This window comes from Ischnura elegans, chromosome 7 (assembly GCF_921293095.1).
Source record: "Ischnura elegans chromosome 7, ioIscEleg1.1, whole genome shotgun sequence".
Lineage (NCBI taxonomy): Eukaryota > Metazoa > Arthropoda > Insecta > Odonata > Coenagrionidae > Ischnura > Ischnura elegans.
In genome coordinates this window covers 5,184,036-5,197,398 of record NC_060252.1, presented here as the reverse complement: position 1 = coordinate 5,197,398, position 13,363 = coordinate 5,184,036, and the positions used below count along the sequence as shown (strand labels likewise).

Genomic DNA, 13,363 nt, shown 5'->3' with positions numbered 1-13,363 from the left:
GCTTAATCTCACTGGCCAAAGAAAATGTTTAGTTTTAACTCATCTCTTCAAGATTTTCAGGGAGAGAATCCACAATTATCTCAGTCTATGCTTGAGATTAGATCAGAGACCCCGCAGAAGACATCTTGCTCAAACTTCTTTATTCTTTATGCAATTCTATTTCTTGTACAACTGCCTAACAAAAATCATTTCTCATTACAGCATCTAAAGTCTGGCATTTTCTCCCTGAAAAATTACAACAGAATTCTTCATTCATGCATTCTATTAAAAAGGAATTATAAATGACTCTATGCAATACAGAGCAAAACTATAGTTGCTGTGCTGAATAAATCACAGCCTGATAATTGCGATCATTTTCAAAATGTAACTCTTGTTTCTTGGATATTCTCCTTTTTTGCATCATAAGTGCTATTTCTATGCATGCTTGTACTTGATATTTTCTTTGTTGAGCCAAGTTCTTCTTTCTTTTAAATTGTTTTTTTGCTCCAAGGTTGATGCCTTGAGCATAATAATTATTCATACACAAATTCTATTCTGTAATCAGTTCCTAATATCAATATGAAGAGATGAATTTTCTCATTATCTATGAAATAAATTTTAGCCCAGTGTAACATGCTCAAATGCCAACCTCATTTCTGTGGCCACATCCTTCTCTAATTTTCATCCTAATCAGCCAACACGTACGTCACTTCTCATTCAACCAGGCCCTAACATTTATTTCGATGTAATACCCGGGAATGCCATTTGTGAATGCTGCAGCTTCCACTGTAAAACTTTATTAAGCACACTGTATGGCTCGTTTTCATGTTGCTGCACTTGGAAGTGTAATGAAAACATTGAAACACATTAGGCAGTGTAGTTTATGCAGATTTGAAGTTGAACTGGCAAAATATATTTCATTTAATGGAGAACATTAATTATTGGCTCATTTTATTACTGCTTTTACCTAAAAAGTGGCTGGTACAATGATAAAGTCGTCACCTGCTTGTCTTGGGGTCATTAATTCGTGTGACTCATGAGTGGGTTTTTTGCCACTCAAGTGAAGTGTTTAGGTGTGATGGTCCAATCTCTGGAAAACCTTTACGCAGGCTACTTCTTGGATTCCAAAGGAAAAATGGGCAAACAAAATCGTTTAATAGTTATGTGAGCTATCCAAAACATTCCACTTGCATCCACCATTCAGCATCTTCATGCAGCCATTTTTCTTTTACCGCCTGTCTGGTGGTCGCTAAGGACGGATTTCAATATAAATATTCTAAATGATAAATCTCCACTCCGTGATAATGCATGTTGTGGTTGAGAGCTTCTCGTATCTGTGGTAAATGCCTTTCCATTTTCTTTCAGGGTCATTTGACACTATGCAACCAGCTTTCTAGAGGATTTAATGATCCAATGGATGAGGAAGCTGCTGAAATGCTTGCGTCTCTTCATGTGGTGTGTAGCAGATGCTAAGATCGTTGGCCGGAAGGCTCCTAGGTGGAGTGGTCAGATGTGCTTTCAGCCACAGAAATGGAAGTGTTACAGCATGAATCTTTATTAAGGTAAAAACTATAGTTAGTAAAACTGAAGGATACCAGGACTAGCCCTGGTGATAACTTTATGGATTCACCTGCAATTCACAAACTGTACGAAAAATCCATTCTTGTGAATTTTTTTACTATAGCTTGTGATTTATTGTACTGTATTTATTGTACTGAACACTTTGTCCCAAAATTGTTATATCTCACAAAAATTTCTGGAGTATTTAAACCCATTGACCTCTGCACATTCTTGGTAGAAACCATTGCACAAATTAGGCGATAATATTGAGTTTCTTTACTTAGTAAAGCAGGTTCATTATTACCACTACCTATTTCCGCATGAAAATGACCACATTCGGAGATATTTTGGATCTTCAAATGTACCGATCCATGAGTCATTGATCATTGCTCGAGAAAACAACAATGGTGGCATGGGGATGAACCGTTCCCGTGAAGTGAGGCGTTACTCGCGCGCCGTGGGCGGTCACTTATTGAACTTCCAAACAATGTCCGTATTCGGATAAATCTGTGACGTCATCCGAATTTGTGTCCAAATTGGGGAATGGACCCCCTGTGAGTGGTGCCCACGTGGTGCTCGATCCCTCGCGCACTCTCGCACTTGGAGGCCATTGTCTCGACGCTCTCTTTACACGCTGCGGAAGCGAAAAGCAAGAGCTGCTCGCTTGTTCCTCACTCCATTGTCGAAATAAAGGCGGTCTCGATGCGACGTCGCCTTCAACGTTATACATTTCCTTTGACACGGCCAGCCGGAGCGAGGGCAGTGTCCGTCAAAGCTTCTTATTTATAATTAGCTCCCTCTCCTCCCCCGGCAGTGTGATCGACTCGACGCCGGGCGGAAGCCCTTTGCTGCCCCCAAGTCACGTGATCTCTCGCCCAGTGGAATATCGGCATCGGGCTATGGAGTTGGGGTCGGTGTGGTCGAGGCCTCGAGTGTAGGCCTCCTCCTACCTCGTGGACTCTGGTCCAAATCCCGGAGGTCACAGATTTTCAGAGTCCCTGTTTGGATGCCGTATGGAGAGCACTTGGAGCAGAAAACTCCGTCTCTCGGATCGAACGTATAAGCCTTCGTTAAGAGCAGGCTAATTCCGACGACTCTTCACTATTCTTGCCCAATCCTTCTCGCTTGATGCAAATGACTTAAGACGTCGGCCACGGCCTGCAAATACTTACAGGTACCCACAGATGGTGCACAGTGCCTCATTTCCAATTTGCTGTGGCAAGCCTTTCTTCATATAAGTTTCATGTAGTCATATTATAATGAATGATATGTATCGATCTCCTTTAATATATTTTAAATAATATATTAGAGTTTCTTCAGGTTTGGTTGACCAATGCAAATCCAAAAGAAAAATATCTGGTAGTCTATAGTATGTGCAATTTAAAACAAGAGTGGCATTTGTTTTTATGTGCTCCCTTATGATATTGTTGAAGCAACTAGTTCCGTCTTGTTGAACTTGTTTACGGACCATGCGTCGCACATATCCTGAAAAATAGACTGTACCTAACGAACATAATACGAGCTTGAATTGAAAGAATTCGAGATTGAAAGGTGCCGGGCTGTAAATGGCGCTTCTCAACTCAACTCAGAATTCCTTTAAATTCGAGCGTTGAAACACGAGCGTACAACTCCCTCTCGACCAATAGTATTTTCTCATTTCTCGTGGGGTATCACTCATTTAAAGCTTACGCCTTCCTCCTGAAAGTTTCAGACTGTTTAGATTACACCTATGCCAATAAGCCAAGTAAGTGTCCTGTATCTCAAACCTGGAAATTTGACCTATTATAAGAGGTATATTCTTCATTTTCGCCAGATTGCAGGTGGTAATCTATAAGGATCCACTCCATAGCATACTATGCACCACCAACATTTCAAGATGATAGCGTAAATTTGAAACTAGTGGAAAATGACGAAATACGCACGGGATTGAGGCGTCCTCTTAAATTGCAGACCCATGCCTATCACCTGTGGTTACATTCTCCCAAACGCGCGAGGGACGGAGTGGGTCGAAGGATTTTTGCGGTCGTGCGCTTCTCCACCATGATTCTCCTCCCCTTCACCCCTTGCCGACGCGAACCGATGCTTTCGGGAAATCTGCTCATTCTCGCCCTGAGAAGTTTTCTTTCGCTCAAGTATTCCGTCAATGCTCGCGGTGCGCCAAATATGCGGCCCCTCCTCCTCTGTGGCCCCTTCTCCTCACTTCGACCCCCTCCACCCACTGACATCTATACATATTCTACGGACGGAAGACCAAACCAAAAAAAGTGCCAGTGAAAATTTCCAAGTCGATTTGAGTTTTATTCGGTGCTTCGGCGAAAGAAAAGAATTTTCCTGCCTTTTTAGACCATGGGAAATGGTCGCGCACTGATTTGGATTGTCTAATCTAGTTAATCATTGAAATGAAAACAATGCAGCGCTGTTTTTGGGCCGAAACATCGGTGAGACTGAAAATTTCGTGGAATAGGATGTGTGTAGTGTGGTCTATTGAAGGGGGAAAAATAAACAAAGTTCGTGTCTTTAAAACAATAAAAAAAATATTTATTGCCTATCATACAGGGACAAGCATTTTTTGTCCATCGAAAAAACTCGATTTTTGGCAAAAAACAGTTTTTCTTACGTAACACGAGGACAATTCGAATTAGAAACTTAATTTTCCTGTAATTAAAATGAATGTTATATCGTATTTAAGCTTTGTGATGATCGTGTAGGCAATACTAAATATTTTTTAAGTCTGTTCGTGGTGCCCACGCTCGACGTAATTGTAATTGTGTGTCAAAGTAACGGGGTGATGGGTTGTCATGCTTAATGATTGCGGGTGGTACTCACAGCTCTCGATCTCGACGGTGCAGTTTTGCGAGTCGAGCGGGTAGTAGTGCAGGTCCATCATGCAGGCGAGCGTGGTCGTGAATCTCATGCCGTACGTGATGCTGCCGTCCCCGTTGAGGCGAACCAACTTGTTCCGCTCCGTCACGTCGTGCAGGAAACTGACAACGAGAGAAAAAAGCACGTGAACACACAACGTGCTATCATAATATGCGCCCTCTCTGCCAACTGCAGATGTTATCGACTCCAACGGGAAGCCATTCGGATCAAGCCCGCGTTTGTTGTGCTATCCGTGGGCGTGCGTGTTAAGTAAATCGTCGAGTTTGTTGTAATCCGAGGAAGTATTTTGAAGACGCGTTTGGGTTTTCGGGGACTTAATTATAGGAAGAGCAATTGCTTCATGCGAGGTTGAAGGAAGAGCTGAAATCTCACGACTCCTTGGGTCTCAATTGTCTTAAACGGTTGCAGGAATGGCGGAAGCCTTCTGCATAATCCGTAGTGCTCACGATTGCTAAACTTGATGAAAGTCGGTGAACAATTATCTAGACCAATGATTGAAGTATTTCATTGATCATAGTTGTTTACCCGTTGACGCGGCTTTCAATAAAAAGTCTTTACATTAAATTACTTCGAGAAAAGTTGTTCTGTCATAGATTTCACAAAGCAAGGAAATTATATAGCAAAAGTTGTGCTCTCATACATGTCCAAAATCAAGCGTATTCTCTTCCCATAAATTATTTCGAAAGCAGTTGTGTTCCCGTAGATAGCAAAAAGCAAAATAATGATTCCCACGAATTTCACTAAGTTACCAAAATCGCTGAATTATAATTTTCATATTTATGGTGGTATGCCTCGAGAACATGGTCTCTTAAATTCTTTACAACGTTCATAAACCATAGAAGATTGTCATGCAAACGGTTGGGGTCGGATGGAATGGCGTGTTGGTAAATCTCATGGAAAGACCCAAATGCTTTCTATTTTTCAGATTTCGGACAGAATCCTCATGTTCTGCCGGACTGCTTATTGTTCCCTCTTGTTGCCTTTCTCCGCGAATGAATTCCATCGTAGCTTTTGAGTACGTACTCCGTCCACCGCATTCATTCGAGTATTATCCTGAAGGGTTTGCAACTCAATTGCGTGTATGTTCGGCGGGTTGCATCATAAAGTGATGCGAGGACTTGGAATTCCAGCTTGGGCATTTGATTCATGAAATCAATGCATGTGTCAATAGACAAAAAGACACGGCCAATGTCATACATTGTTTCTATTTCATAAGCAACATATTTCTAATTTCGTGTCTGAAATTGTTAAGGAAATGACTTGAATTTTCATTTGAAACATATAGGAGTGGAAATGATGTCTCACCTGTTTTTGTCGTTGGCGAAGAATGTGTCGGGGACCCAGATTTTCTCGGCGAAATCTCCGGACAGCGTCAGGATCTCTTCCTCATTGCTGAATGCCAACCGCTCGTCCTTCCAGTACTGGTTCAGGTACATGGTGATCGTGTAATCCTACGCGAGAGGAGAGAGAAGAAGTTATCCAAGTGTTCCTGAAAAAACATACGATCTGTGGATTGTGAGTTTGAACGAACATAGCATTCCGAGACATCTGAAACAAATGATTCATCTCTACTGGTGGATTCGTAGGGCGTTTCAGAAAGTGAAATAATCAAGTTGTCTTGGTGACGACGTACAACGAGCTCGGATGACAATTTAAAGACTACCTTCGGAGGAGACACCTAGCGGTCAAAACCGAGCTAAAGAAAATGAGCATCGAATTTCCTATAGAAGCCGTAGAATCGAAGTACATATTTTAGGTGGCGATGACCACTCTCCTCCATTACGATGACCGCTGGTAGTTCGTCAATTGTCATATGAAATCGCTGTCCTTCGTCATCCGAGTGGACTTGAAGTCATGTTTACTCGATTTGGTAAACGACATTGCTATTCCCCTCCTGCTCTCAAGCTTAGCATTAGGTTTACATGCTTGAAATGGGTTTACCTTCTCGAGGTGTGTGTCTTTTGGGAGATGGGATTGGTGTGGTGGCTAGATTGTTGGCTTCCCAGCTAGTTGACCCTGGCTCAAATCCAGCCGAGGGAGACATTTTTCAGAAGTTGCCCGGCCCCTTCTTTGTGGGGAGCACATCAAGTGAAGAAAGCACTCCGTCCGTCTGGTGGGACGTTGAGCTCTGGTCCCCTAGGCGCCTTTCCTTAAGAGCAGACTAATGCCGACGCTGGGTATCTCTCCATCCTTCCTTCCCAACAGCGCAAATGACCTCGGCTGTAGGTATGCTCCTCCAAATACAATGCTATATATTTTTTGGCAATATCCTATCAAATGATTTCATCAGGTCCATGAACCGCAGATAAACTGACCACTTGAAATTACATAATATGCATTTCGCCTGAATTAATCTCGCGGTGAATGTGCCGCCGGTAAAAGAGCTGATTGAGCTTATAATATATTTATTTTTATTACCTATTTATTAATTTCTTTTTGAGATTCTTTTGCGTAAATATGATTCATTCAATAATGGTTTCAAATATTATAGATTTCAGGCTGGAAATCGTGTAATTGCTGGCGTCCTTGGTCGTGCGCAAGGTCAAGTATCGCGTGATATTCAGTCTTAAGGTTCACGGTACTATGCATGAGTTTCAGGACTCGTCTTCCCCCGCAATAGACCTTGAGCTCAGTTCGTCGTGTTCGCGTCGTAGGGGGGGGGGGGGTTATTATTCGGGGGGACACGCCGGTAAGGCGGGCGCCTCTCATGAAAAAGTGGTTCGTGAGTCGTCTGACGGCGGAGCCATTGTCTCTCGCGGTCGCCACCACCTAGCGGAGACATGGGCGGTGACGTCACTCCCCACGCAGAATTGAGTTATCGCATGGGAACTTTGGCCCTGTTCCGTGTCATTCCCGAGTGATTGGTTGCGCGCTTGCGATATTGCCGCATGACAGGGTCGGCTGCGTGACATGCGGCCTCCCCGATCAATATATCCCGTAATTATTTCAAACAATGCCTCTCCTCCGTCCACGACACCACTGAACTCTGAATAACGGTAGCCCTGGAATGGAATTACGACACCCCCTCCCTCTCACGGGTGAAGCCAAGACATTGCGGAAGCGGCCATATTGGGAAGGACCCGGATTATTGTGTTCCACTTTAAAGCATAGTTTTAAATTGAAATATTCTACCGATTAAGGTAGATTTCCATGGAGTACTCAACAAGAATTCAGGCGGCCTCCCCTTCCTTCATGTAATTCCCTCTTCAATTCACAATGAGGCCTGTTCTCTTTCAATCTATCTAAATAAAACCATTCTCTTCCTTCCCCTCCCTCGTTTACCTTACATTCTACCCTCTAACACAGTTTTCAACATCCCCTCCCCGCTAAGCACCAACTCCATCCATACTTTCTCTCTCCTCAGTGACCAACAACATATGGTGAGGAGTGATTGGGGCATGGGACGACGTCACCTATGACGGTAGACGGGACGATATTTCATCACTTGCTGTGTGTTAAAATCCGTGAAAAGATTCCTAGTGATCATTCCTACATCTGGGTCCGCTGCCTTCACGTGATTTGTTTAGTATTTGAAGGCAAATGAATAAAGATCCAAATTAAAGAAATAATACTTTATAAACGGAATATGTATAACATTTTCCTGCATAAAAAGCATAAAAGTCGTTCTCTATGTATTAACTACGACATTGTTGGCGGTGTGGGCCTCAATGTTATTAATACAATGGTATCCGTCACCAGTGGCGCAGCGGAAGGGGGGGGTTTGGGGGATAAAACCTCCACCCCCCCCCAGAGCTCAGAGAAATGTTTAACTTTAATCTATTTTACTTAATGGGATCAGTATTACTTATAGAATAGTGTTCGGATTAATAAAAATACCCTCAGGAAGCCGTAAAACTCGCCATTTTGAACCATTAGTCTTAAAATTATTCTTGAGAGGAGGGCCCCCGCAACTCCTGCTTACCCTGGTGGGTATGCAATACCCCTACATCCCTAAGCATTAGTTACGCCTAAAACCCCGCCTAACCTTAATTCTTAGCTGCACCTCTGTCAGTCACTGCTGTAGCTAGTGTATCTCGAAAGTGCTTGCCGTAGTGAGGAGCCAGAACTTCGAACCGGATGAATAGAAATTGAGCAAATTTTAACGATGATGACCTTGGGGCATAATGGCCTTTGCTGGGATGAGAAAGTAGGAATACTCGCATTTTATTCACTTGGCACGAATTTGCTTCTATGCCGTGGTGAAAATTATTCAGTTTGACTACTTTCAAGCAGGCTTCATCTATTTTTGCGGCAACTTATTCGCAGTCAGGGTTCAAGCCACTTCGCTTTCTTCAATTATTGCAAACATTTGACGATCAGACGGCACGCATAAGACAAAAATCGCATTTATATATTATCGAAAAAAATAACGTTGAGCCCTCTTGGAAAATGTATAGTTTGTTAACTTTTAGAATTTTTGAAAAATAAAAAAAACAAATATTGCAAAATATTTGATATTTTGCAAGAACGTGAAGGTTATATTCGTATTAAAAGTGAAGGTGATCTAATATTTTAAGCCAATAACACAATTATCGTCAGTTTTTTTTATTAATCACGGGAAACTCATTTTGCGGATATGATAAAAATACGCCAATTTTCAAATGGCCCTGTAGTGATTCTTAAGAAAAAAACTAATGGGAAATTTGATGAACTTTAATTTTGAATTGAATACTCATTCCTTATTCTGAGTTATAAACAAAGAAGATAAAAAAGTAGCAATTTTGGGTATTTTTTTGACATGTTTTGCATTTCTGAGTGACGAAATGTTGTTAACGCTCCTCAGATTCGGATTCAGCGCGCCAAAAAGACATGTGCGATAAAAAAATCAAAACCATTCCAATTTTTTCCTGTAAAAGTGTACCTTGACTGTTCTATAAAAAAAAACTCTTCCACCAATGCGACAAGCTACCCTTTGAATGGTGGGCTTCCCCTAGGAGAAGGCTGACAACGCTTTTAATTCGCTGACTAATTGACAAGAACAAGTTTTAGTGTCATTTTTTCTCACTTTTGAAAAATAGTCGTCTCCATTACGAAAATTGCCTCAGTGCACCAAGTCCGCATTTGAGATTTAGCGGTTATTCCGGAGGATTTGCTCGCCGTAATCAGCCTTGTATCCACTTTATTCCAGGCAAAAATTCTGGAAAGATAGAATGTGCTAATGCTCCGTTTGGAGAGTGAGTTAGCTCACGATCCGCTGACGGGGCTGAGAAATGTTTTATGCTCTCCCTCTCCTTATTCTTGTAATCTCGCTTTAAAGAACATGCTTGATGCCATGAAGAAGTTTACACATTCGAAAGTAATACTTGTGAAATGAAGTGAACCTGATCCTGATTATTATATACCTTGGGTACAGCCGCAACAAGTTACTTAGAACAACACGTTTAGGAGTTTAGACTGATATCTCCTTGCCATGAAATTAAAAATATCTCCCTTGATATTTATGAAGCATCATTTGTTGGTAATGTTAGGATATATTGAAAACATCTTATAATCTGGTTAGATTTTCCCAGTGACAAGTGTTTGGCAATAGCCAAACAGGATTTCAGACTCTTAGTGTTCCAAAAAACAAAATGTGTTCTTTTTTGGGGTTCCGTGATGAAATTCGTAACCAGCGATCTCGACAACTTAAAAAGATTCTAGTTTCGTTTCGAGTTTCGGTTACCGTTACCGAATCATTTCCTGCGACCGTGCGCTCCCTCGCGTCTTACCATTCATTCATTCATTTTGCTCCGTGGTGAGCGAAGGTTTCCCTGCCGTGACGTCAAGTCGCTCCATGTTATGACGTCACACTCCTCACTCGCTCATTAAACGGAGAAGATCTCTCAGTGCAGATGAATGCGCCCAATGAGCTCGCATTTTTTTGCGAAAATGTATCGCTTCAGGAACCGGAAGATACGGTCAGTGAGTCGAAAGAGTCGGTGGGTCTCCGAACAGAAGAATCGTTGACGTATTGAAAAGAACTGAAAGATAATCATACGGCATATTGTGGAGAATCGTGTCGATATTCATCAGGGCGACGCACAGTGGTTCATAGAGCACGATAATAAGGCATAATGACCCAAAAATGAACTTTCTGAACCATTTGAAGGGTGAGGGGTTGTATTCAGGAAAATTCCAGATACTTCTAATAGGTACCTCCAGGTTTAGAGAATACGGAAGCATAATTTTAGATTTATAGTGTTTTTGTTTAGCGAACATTTTGAATTCTTCAAGGTTCTGAGGTCCAAATCGGAATCAGCGACCTCCAAAAGCGAAGCATTTGCGTCACGCACTCATCTGAGGACGGGTGAGATATCGCGGGGATAGACAGGACTTTATGTGTGGGCGACATAAATTCATCTGGGGGCTTACATCAATCCTATTCAATCTGTCTCATTAATTGACGGATTACTCGCTTAAAACACCAGCTGTAATTAAAAAAATTATTGCAGCGGTTTGTATACTTAAACCATTTGCGTCAACGTGAGACGCATTTATTATGCTCAACTTTTCATTCATCCTGCTGGAACGTCTTCAGTAGACCGAGTGAGCTTTATATGTAGTGGGACTAGTTGTAGGAATGAATAGAAGGATCAACAACTTTGCTATTTTCACATGGTAATTTATTGAGACCGACAAGAGTAACATTATCAAGGTGTAACGAAACCATGGTCGGTCTCAATAAATTACTATGTGGAAATAGCAAAGTTGTTGATCCTTCTATTCCTGCGATTATGGATTTCCACCAAGTTACGCCCGCTACTATTAATTATAGTTGTAGGAAGTTTTCTCAGGTTATACGCCTGGTCAGGTTTACCTTAGCCGACGGTTCGGTGCCACAGTTTATAGCTCAACACTTCGTATTTTCACGAGTCTCGGAATTTTATAATTTGTGGAAAAAACTAATCCTTATGCCTTTTCTCTCGGCAAAATACCTCTCTTTAATGATCATTTCTGTTGGACTTAGAATATTCCAGATACTTCTAATAGATTACTGATATAGAGAGGTAGAATATAGTGAGATTCGGAGATATTTTCCGAATCGCTATTAAAGACATATGTTCCATTTGGGAAAGAAAGAAAGAAAGAAAGGAAGAAAGAAAGAAAGAAAGAAAGAAAGAAAGAAAGAAAAAGTATTCAGTTTAGATCCAAAATTGGATCTTAGCACAGGGCGGGCTGTAAAATCATTATTTCGGAAATAGAAGCAGTTTTAATGAGGTTGTGAATGGAGTAGTAGCCGCTTAAATGAGGAAAAATCAGTTTGATGGAAATATCCGAAGATTGGAAATTACGAATGTGGTGTACGACAAAAGGTCGTGGGGCGGAAATTGGTCTTCAATTATTGACTGGATTACTAATTAATCAATTCCGGGCAGAGTATGAGTGAGAGAGAGAGAGAGCATTTTATTTTCTTATCAAATATGGAAGGGAGGGAGAATTATTTCTCATATGGTGTACCCGGATATTTAATAATAGAAGAGGGAAATTATGTGCATTTATCCACGTTATCCCATTTATCACAAATGAACGGCCTGAGGAAACGAACAGTCTCCGAAAAAAGAACAACGCCCTGGGGAAACGAACGGCTAAAACGATCCTAATATATTGAACACCCGTTCAAAATTTTAGGATCGTTCAGTAGCTAAACTTTTTGTATTCGTGGACGGAGGGGAATTGTAGAGAAGGAAGGGGAAGGGCTCGGTCGTCCATGGCGTTTTTCGGTGGCCTTGGATGGTCTGCATCGTAACCGCCATCCGTTGTGGCCACTACGCACTTGCTGGAGTAAGTTGCAGTGCAGAATACCTCTTGGTGAGCATACCTGTTGGACCGAATTCGCCGCACGCATGCTGTGCAGACATGAACAGTGAAAAGGGAGTTTTACAGAACTGTTCATTCTCGAACCGGTTCATTTCAGTGAACAGTTCGTTTCGGCCGTTCAGTTCTTTTTGACCCATCTCTAGCGTGTGCCAATTTTTCAAAGATGTAATTATAGTGGATTGAAGTGCATTCATGCAAGGACAGATTATTAAGAGGAGGTAAAGATTAGGGAAGGCATTCGTCAATGCTGTGCACTCTTTCCGGTTTAATTTAATGTTCACGTGGGGTCGGCCATCATAAAAGCCGAATAAGAATTATTTACATTCACAAATCTGCGCGACTAAAGAACGGTCATGATAATATTGACCGATGCCATTAATGTCATTGTCAAGGCAAATAAAAGCTCAAGACCAAGCGAAACTCTTTCTCTACTTTTATTGATTTGCTGCCAATTATTTCCATCATCATTCCTATGCGGAGTAATAATGGAGTATAACGTGAACCACTGCAATTTGGATCCTTCTGTCGTTAGCGACGTGGGATGGGAATCCATTTGTAATTGCATTTGAATGGCAGTGGGTGTCAATGGATATAGTGTCCGAGTGGAGAATTCTCTCTGGTGATCTTCGTGGCGGATGCACTGCACTCGTTCGGAGGTGCATCACTGAGTTGTGGATGGCATTTTGGCTGGGTGACGCGCTCTCCAGGAGACTGAAAGAGTTCGGATGCTGTTCGGTGGTGGGGCAAAAGTGGAGGTGAGTGAATGGGGGGCGAGGCTTTCATTCATTCATTGATTTATTGATAAGTCCGTGTGACGCTTACAACTCGGGGGTGAGGGGTGGGGGGATGGAGGGAGAGGAGGTGGGGCTTCAGCGTGACATTGGATAGACACGGGTGGATTTAGGGTCACGCGGGACACATACATCCAAAGCAGCGGTTGCGAGTTACAGATATGAAATCTATAAATGTATGTCCTGAAACGAACTAAAAATAGGAATTTTCGAAACCGGCTTTACGGTTGGCTAGGTAACCATCATCGAAGATGATCAGTTTAAGACTATTCCTCCCTCGGTCAGGTGAAGAAACATCTCATCTCGTCTGATGGTTGCCAATCACTTCGAGAAATCGGACTCGGAGGCTTTAA

General features: G+C 42.0%; 1 protein-coding gene across 4 annotated transcripts in view; it reads right to left on the bottom strand.

The window, feature by feature from the left end:
• Positions 1-13,363, bottom strand: part of LOC124162216 (gamma-aminobutyric acid receptor subunit beta-like) — a 138,114-nt gene that overhangs the window by 14,722 nt on the left and 110,029 nt on the right. For all 4 annotated transcript variants that reach the window (XM_046538673.1, XM_046538675.1, XM_046538674.1 and 1 more), the window contains 2 exons: positions 5,728-5,873; positions 4,366-4,523 (listed from right to left, as the gene is read on the bottom strand). In XM_046538673.1, coding sequence (XP_046394629.1) covers positions 4,366-4,523; positions 5,728-5,873 — 304 coding nt within the window. The remainder of the gene's footprint in view (positions 1-4,365; positions 4,524-5,727; positions 5,874-13,363) is intronic.